The 8,572-nt window shown below is 46.2% G+C and overlaps 1 protein-coding gene across 1 annotated transcript in view; it reads right to left on the minus strand.

Moving 5' to 3' along the window:
- The window catches only part of whrna (whirlin a), a gene marked incomplete at both ends in the record, with an annotated part of 93,419 nt that continues 84,847 nt past the window's right edge, over nucleotides 1–8,572 (minus strand). The window contains 5 exons of the mRNA XM_080847302.1: nucleotides 1–183; nucleotides 4,588–4,710; nucleotides 5,367–5,533; nucleotides 7,124–7,339; nucleotides 7,577–7,907. Coding sequence (XP_080703428.1) covers nucleotides 1–183; nucleotides 4,588–4,710; nucleotides 5,367–5,533; nucleotides 7,124–7,339; nucleotides 7,577–7,907 — 1,020 coding nt within the window. The remainder of the gene's footprint in view (nucleotides 184–4,587; nucleotides 4,711–5,366; nucleotides 5,534–7,123; nucleotides 7,340–7,576; nucleotides 7,908–8,572) is intronic.

The raw sequence follows: 8,572 nt of genomic DNA on the forward strand, positions 1-8,572 counted from the left end.
CTAAAGTGCCACGTTGAACTCTGTGACCAGGAAGTCCACGTGGTCTCTGTCTTTGGTCTTGAAGGCCTCAGCGATGATCCGCGCGGCTTCTCGATGCTCCCGGCCCCGTAGCGACACGCCGTTCACCTCCAGGATCACCTGACCCACTTTCAGCTGACCACAGTTGTGAGCTGAACCCCCTCTCTGATAAAAAGAGAGAGAGAGAGAAAGAGCGAATTATGAAAACAAAATGGAGCTCTCGAAAGTTTGATCTCAAGGGCACTTAATGGTTTTGACCTCTCATAAAACATTCTATGGGAAGAAAAGTGTAGAGAGAGGGTAAAAAAAAAGAGGGAGAGAGAGAGGAAGTGTGTGGCAGGAGAGCGAGAGAGAGGGGAAAGGAAAGACAAGACACACACAGTGAGGGTGAGATGGATACAGACTTATCATTACAGCCTCGAAGGACCTGTGGAGTGGAGCTGCGCTGCCAGCCCCTCGGGGTGCATTACATGCCATCCAAGCACCGGGTTATTAAAGTCAGACAGAGGCAGAGGACACTGGCCACTGCTCCATTAGGCCTTTTATTGACCTTCACTGAAGGGGCTTATTCACCCAGACAGGGGGAGACAGAGGAAGAGTGTGTGTGTGTTTATGTGTGTTTGTGTGTGTGTGTGTGTGTGTGTGTGTGTGTGTGTGAGAGAGAGAGAGAGAGAGAGAGAGAGCAGGAATAGGGGGGGGGGGCGGGTCATGTTGTTATCCCTTTTTTATTCCAAAAAAGCTATGGTTGTGGTGCTCTGATGGTCTGATGGACAGACTGTCACCTGATTGTGATACAAACACCTGGAAGGACAAGAACTGTCTCACTGCATAACCTGGCCCCAAACCGAATGTCGTACAGGTTTCCTTTAAATATCAGACTGGTGCCTAATCTTAATAGTGAGCACAACGCTCAAAGAAGTTAAGACTGTCAGGCCGGCACTGAGCCCTACTCCTGCCACGCCCCCCCCCCCCCCCCCCCCCCACATTCAACTTACCTGCCTCTGTCACATTCCAAGTCACCTGACTTCTAATCACGAACACCTGCCACTGTACTTTAACTCTCCAATCCCCTCACTTGTTGTCTGTCCTCGTCTTGAATGGACATAACTCTCACGTCAACTCAAGCTCCAGACTATTCGCTCCCCGCGTTTGTTCCTGCTCCTCTCTAATTTCCAAGGTTAGGTATTTGCTCTGTGTTATTTCCAAGGTTTAGGTATTTTTGAGTTTTAGTATTTAACTCTTATTTGTTGATTTATTCCTAGTGCTTTAAGTTTGATCACTAGACATTTTTAGTTTACCGTTTTGTCTCCGCTTGCCTGTTATTGGTGTCTAGATGACCCTGAATAAACTCTGGCACCGAAAAGTCTGGGTCTGTGTTGGTTGACGAGAGAGTTGAGAAGCATAAGACAATTTGTTGGTTGACAAGAGTTGAGAAGCGGACGTCTCAGAGTTCCTGTCACTGAAATAGGACCAAAGACAGCAAGGTCTCAGGTTCCCATTGGACAGATTTGAGAAATATATACGTATCTATGTATAGGATAGGCTTGAATTGATGTTGTTGAATTGAACGGTAGGACAAACAAACTCCTGTGCCACTCTGCCACGATTTTCCTATATGATCATCAACGTCAGTAATACAGTAATCCTGTTCACATCATGTTTGGCTAATGACGTACAATAGCACTTCCCAATTTAAAAAGGAGATCTTTTTGTTACCACCATGATAACATGAGATTTTAGAAAAGATAACAAGAGCGGTCTCTGCTGTTTCCGTGCTGATTGCCAGCACTAGTCTCATGCATGTTGCCTCCTTCTAACCTACAATTATCACTCCCTCCCACCAGTGCCCTTTCTCACAGGAGCCAAGTGGACCCAGGAGCAATTTCCCCCACAAACAGCACTTCTGCTGGTCATTGTCTCACACCAAAGCTCTTCCATCCCTCTCCTTGAAGTCCATTTACCTCGATCGTTTCTTACTCTCTCTCCTTGTTTGGGTCTATAGCTTACCACACAAATTGCAATTATCCATAACATTCAACAAACTAACTGAATGAAAAACAACGTTACAAATATTCTGTCTCAGCCTTGCTAGCAACAAGACCAAACATTTTGTTGCATGGCCTCAGGAATTGTCTTACAGTGGTGGACAGAGGGAGATTATAACCACGGTCTTGAATCTATTCCATAAATATCAAACGGTGTTCATAGAGCACATCCAATCCTTGGAGGACACAGGCTTTCACCTCCAGCCACAGCAGGAGCCTACAGCTCGTCTCAGGTGCAAGAGGGTGGCCTATTCCAATCACAACATGCTCTCCAGGCCCATTAGAAGTCTGTGTACAGCTACAGCCAATATATGCAGCTCCTGGAGCTGCTGGGCCATCCACTGAATCCAGATCAGCCAGTGATAAGCAAAAAACAAGCATCAGATAATTAGCATGAGATTCAACTCCCTCTGTACCTGGTACCGATGTGAGAGGTGACAACATGTACTTTATTTAACCCAATAAACATCCCTGTAATCAGAGGACATTGCCATTGAATATCTGTATCTGTCATTATATTGAAGCTCCATCTAGATACAACTTAACTGCAAGACATTTTTTTTTGCCTCACACTTAATGTGATTTTTCTGCCTCACATAAAGATAATTCGCTTCATCTCACACTAAATATTGTCCTATATTTGAGCTGTAATGTGGCCAGACTGTCTGTCCTCACAGTACGACCTCTCTTGAAAAGCCTCCAAAGGTGCGATGCTTCATCAGTCAGCCAGCTCCATTAAAAGTCTGCGAGCAGTTTTCCATTATGCAGCAATAGCAGCCAAGCCCTGAGGCTCTTTGAGACACTCGGATCAATGATGCCCACAGCATACAGTAGACAACAGAGAGAGCTCTCCTGGTTTCCCAAATTCCCCCTCCAGATTACAGCTTTTGGACATGGTAAGGTAGTGGACAGATAAATAAATAAAGAGATAAAAAATGACACAAAAGATAGCTGGGTTCTATCACCTGCTTTGGCGGCACTTTGTTGTTGGATTTCCATTACAGATGAGGCAAGGTATTTAATTCCCCCCTGTCAGGGGTGGTGTGTGGGGTAGAGAGTGCAGGGGCACAGTCAGGGGAATTATAACCCACTCATGCCTGTCCATTCCTCCCTGCCCCTGCTATCTCTCTCTCTCTCTCTCTCTCTCTCTCTCTCTCGCTCTCTCTTCTCTCTCTTTCTCTCCATCTCTGTAGCATTCTGTATTCTCTCAGCAATTCCAGTTTTTCTTTATTGTTACAACAGCACTGACCCCCCCCCCCCCCCCCCACACACACACACACTCTTGTTCCTGTCCCATTCTGCCTCTTCCTGTGTTTCTGGCGTCGTCGCTGAGCACTGGTCTTTGTTCTTCTGAGGCTGATTTGCAGTCGCACTAGCTGTAATCAACCCTTTTATTTTTGATTAGCCTGCCAAATCACAGGGCTTCCAATTCATTACCCACGCACACTAACTCACACACACATACGCACACACACACACACACACACACACACATACGCATACACACACAAACATACACACACACACAAAAATACACACAATTGCTCCGCAGCCAATCGTCATATTTGTATAAGTACTATTTCTGAATAGACTTGATTTGGTGTAAAGTTAACAGCAATGCTGCACTTTGCCTATGTTCTGCAAAGCATATCTATTAGAGGGAAAATTCAAACCTTCAAGTGTATGCAGTGTATATGTAACCTTCCTGTCACTATTCAGAAAACCTCACTTACTGAAGGCTTATGTAAATGCCTATACGTAAACAAATCCAAATAACATGTGATTGGTTGGTTTGATTGTCTGAAAAGGGTTAACCACCTCAAGCAACAGTCTGTGCCTTCTAAGACAAAGCAACTCAAAAATCAATTTCAGCTCAGTCTTGACCCTGTTGATTCTGTTTGTCTCCTCTCCTTCAACAAATAAAACACGTTTTATCTTATCTTTGGTTCAAGGATATAAGACACAGAAGCCAATTGTAATGCACACAGAAGTCTTCTGCCTTTGGCTTCTTTCTTTTCATCCAGCTGGTGGAGGGTCAACAAGACATACACAAAATGCGGTCATGGAGTACCATCACTAACCTATTTATAGTATTTTTAGTTTTGGTTTCAGGTGGAAACTGTAATGGAAATTGTTATTTTGTGTTTAAATTGAACAATGTGTCAAGTTAAATGCTGAACAGTTCGCACACACTCGCACACAGACACACAGACACACACACACACACACACACACACACACACACATTACCCGTGGTAATATCCCTTACCTACCCCACTCGCAAAAGTACTATATTGCTTTTATATAACAATTCTATAGTCAATCGATTAACATTTCAACACAAAGTTATTGATTACAATTTGTTTTATATAGCTGTGAAAAGTCCGAGTTGGGTTGTTCTGGGATAATCCAACTCATGGAACGTCTCTTATTCAATCAGAAACGGCTAAATAACGTGATAGAACCCAATTGTTTTATAAGAAAAAGCAACCATGCTTCCTGAAAGAGCCACAGAGGCACTCACCTGGATAGTGACGATGCGTGGCAGAGGCTGCCGTGTGTTGGCGCCCCCCTCTATGGCGATGCCAAGTGTGCTGGCAGTTTTTGCCACCCTTACCAGAGTGGACGTAGGTTCCAATAGACCCGGCTATCAAGAAAAATGGGCAGAGTGAGAGAAAGAAAGAGGACATACAGGTAGAGAGAGTTATTGACAGACCAGTCAGAAGACAGAAACCACCACCTTTGCATGGTGCACCTTGCCAAACAGACAGACATATAAAAGACAATGCCGATAACCGTCAAGCTTTTGCTGTAGCACACACACATATATATGTGTATATAGGTGTACACACTGTTTTAGGCCTGGCAGAGCCTGTGTCTGAGGAGGAGTGTTTGCTGCAGTGTGAGGGATGGTGTGAACGAGTGATTGATGAATGAGAAACCAACTCAAGTGGAGTGCCAACTCACAATGAACAAGGGAGGAGGAGGAGGAGGAGGAGGGGGGAGTGGTAGAGAAATGAATGGGCAAACAAAGCAGAGAACGAAAAATCCAATCCAAACAAATCAAAATTAAGTCAGGCCGCGACCATCAGAGAGCAGATTCATGGCCAAGTCCAGACCCCAGGGTACAGAGCTCAAACTATGGTTCATCTTCACTGATAGTACATACACACACACACACACATATACGCACACATACGTATAGGATAGTATTTCTTCTACCCTAATAATCATCATCCTTCGCATGATTTTCTCAAAATCGCTCCATCATTCTCCTTGAGCTCTTTCGTCCCTCGCTCTCACCGGTTTTTGGGGGGCCTCCCCTGCATCCCCCGTGCCGTCCCTGTGGACGCGTGTCCGGGCAGGGCGGGGGCTGCTCTCCTTGCTGAGGCGTCCCGACTCGGCAATGTCCACCCCGCTGTCCTCGCTCAAAGTCTGACCGCTGTCCGATAGCTGGCAGAGGGTAGCACCTGTGGGAAATCGATGATGGGTCAGGGGACATGCATAGAAGGCCACAGACACCTGGGTAATGTTGGCAGCCGAGGTCATAATCTGTCACAGCACAATGGAAAAAAACTACACAGACACGCATACTCCACATCTCACAACTGTACAAGCACACCTGTATGCATACATACTCAACACAAACACACACACACGATCAACACTCCCGCATGCAATGAATATTACGCCGTGTCATGGATGAACTCTCCCCCTCGCAGAGACAAATGTAATTTTCTGACTAACTGCCTGAAACTAATGTGCAATTTATTAGGTGCTAACGACTCCTGCGGGTGAAACAGAACCCGGCTTGAAAGTTTTATGTTACATCTGAGAGCTTGTTCAATACAGATGTATAGCCGCAGCATGCAGGGACCTGCTGGTGCTTAACAGAGGGACAGCCAGAGCACTGCAGGAGGGCTAATAACTGCAGTGGCCTGATTCTTCCAGCGATAGCCGCCGCTAAAGTAAAGAGATCAGAATGATTTAGAACACGATTAGCCCTGACTTTAGCGTCTCCACAGTTGAGGAGTGTAAATGTCTCCAATGAGAAAAAAAAAAAGAGGGTGGGGGTTTAAGGTGCAAACACCACACCTCACAACACGACACCCCCCCCCCCCACCCCCACCCTTTTAATGACACAAGGTATGCATTCTAAAGCAGATACACATCTCAAAGTCACTGTCTTCATGCTGAACCCTTTAAACATTAAATAAGGTGATTTAGGCAGCAAAAAAGGAATGTTTAGTTAGCATCAAGTGATTTGTGATGTTAGCATATGAGCATCAGAATTATTCAACATTCATTCTTTATACACAAACAGATATTCAACTTACATTCAGCAGCATCCAAACCTGCAGCCATGTTGGCAATTTTTATACCTATTCACAAACACTTGTTGCTGAGTTTCTTGCCAGAAAAACACAATCCACATGTCCACATCTCCGTTTTATTGCGTGATAAGTGCCCAATGCACCGGCTCAATCCCTGGGTGAGGTAACGGCCCCAATAGAATGTCTGAAGGAGCCTCTTACACTGTGCTGCCCAAGTGTAACGACTCTTAGATAAGATTAGATAAGATTTTCCATAGCTGTCCGGCCTCTCTGCAAGCACTTATCTTAATGGCGAGTCACCCTCCAGTGGAACGACGGCTAAATAACTGAGTGCCCGCGTCAATGTTACTGCTATAGGCCGGGCCATGAGACAGACTGAGTCAGCATCACGGCGGTTCACTGGCATGTCAAGTGGATCGATACTGTGAAAAAATGGAGGACTAATTGCTCTGAACTGTGTGATTGTTTTTGCATCCGAAAGACAGCATCAAACTGTGATGATCATTTCTGTCAATGGTGTAAAGGAGGATTTTATTTCGGTGGTAAGCCCTCCTGCCTTTCGAATAGTATGCTTTTTTTAAACACTAAGCAAATGCTTTCTACACAGGAATACAGGATCTATACAGAAATACTATACATATTTTCGATACATATGCAGCAGTTTCTAAAAAACTCTAAAGCCATGAGTTTCCCATCTTTATTAGTTGTTACAGACACAGTCCTCACCTCGAGCTTGTGGCAGCTGTCGCTCCTCGTTGACATCGGGCTCCGCATTGGGCCGGTGTACCTCGACCATCACAAAGTGCTGGGTGTTGGAAGAAGAGGGGGAGGCCTTGTCTGGGGAGGCTGTGGGTGGGGGTACGGAAGGGGCCGGCAGAGGAGGGGGCGGTGGAGGCGTCGGGGACGGAGAGGGGGCGACAGCGGGGGGTGGTAGCGGGGGAGCTGGTGGCAGAGGAGGTGGAGGGGGAGCGTGGTGGTGTTGGTTTTGGTGTTGGAGTTGGTGTTGGTGTTGGTGTTGGTGTTGGTGTTGGTGTTGGTGTTGGTTTTGTGGTTGGTGTTGGTTTTGGTTTTGGTGTTGGTGTTGGTGTTGGTGTAGGTGTAGGTGTTTAGATTGGTGTTGTTTTTGGTGCTGCAGTTGGTGTTGCTGTTGGTGGAGGTGGGATGCCACCGTGTTGTTACGGTTGGGGGACTGGACGCGTGGGAATGGGCCGATGTTGTGCTGGCTGACCATAGACAGTTGGGTGACCGGGACCCCCTTCTTGGAGGGGTCTGCTGAGGTGGAGGCGGTGGGCTTGCGTGTGGGTGGGCGCTTGTGGTCTTTCGCGGCCGAGCGTCGGGAGGAAAGGGTGGATGAGGAAGAGGAGGGCGCAGTGAAGTACAGGCCGGAGTGGGAGGACTCGGAGGAGGGCCGCTTGGTGGCCGGCTCTCTCCGGGTGGGCGTCCTCTGGACTCCTGGGGGAGGGGGAGGTTTGAAGGAGGGGGGAGAGTCGGACCTGGACTGCACCTCGTCCTATGAGGGAAGGGGGAGGGGGCAAGAGAGGAGGCGTTGTCATAGTGACACAATTTGTTGTGGGTAGGGGTACAGAATGGCTCCTCTTGACCACTTCCAAACAAAGCTTTTTTCCACATTTATGCCACATTTACGCAGCCTTAACCATGACAAGTATAAATAAAAGATAGTTAATCAGTAACTTTCAGGCTTCATTTAGGCTTTGTTAAGCCGCAGTCAACTACCCAACAGAGAGAGCCTTTAGTTGTTAGACTGAGAATTGAGAAAGGACTATGGCATGCTGGAACCCTCTATACTATATAAAGAGTCTAAAGTTAACACATGCTGAATTTCCTTTTAGACAACAGGACAGAATCTTGAAATTATGAACATTTTCATAATATGCCAAAATCTATTCCCATCAAAGACAGAAGGGGAAATCTTAGAGGAGAAAGTGTGTCCATTAACAGAGAGATGACAGTCAATAAAGTTCATCAGTGAGAACAGCACACGCTACACAGGAACCTGAGAGTCACTTATAATTAGAAGCATTAAGTGTTTGCCACACTTGAATTAGCAAGAGCTCAGCAAACAAACAAGCATTCTGTTATTGGGATTTAGAACACAGCCTTCTTTTCACACGACAATCTAATGAAATCATGTCTTCAAGTGCAAAACCTGCTCAT

The sequence above is a fragment of the Sprattus sprattus genome (assembly GCF_963457725.1).
Source record: "Sprattus sprattus genome assembly, chromosome: 11".
NCBI classification, from domain to species: Eukaryota; Metazoa; Chordata; class Actinopteri; order Clupeiformes; family Clupeidae; genus Sprattus; species Sprattus sprattus.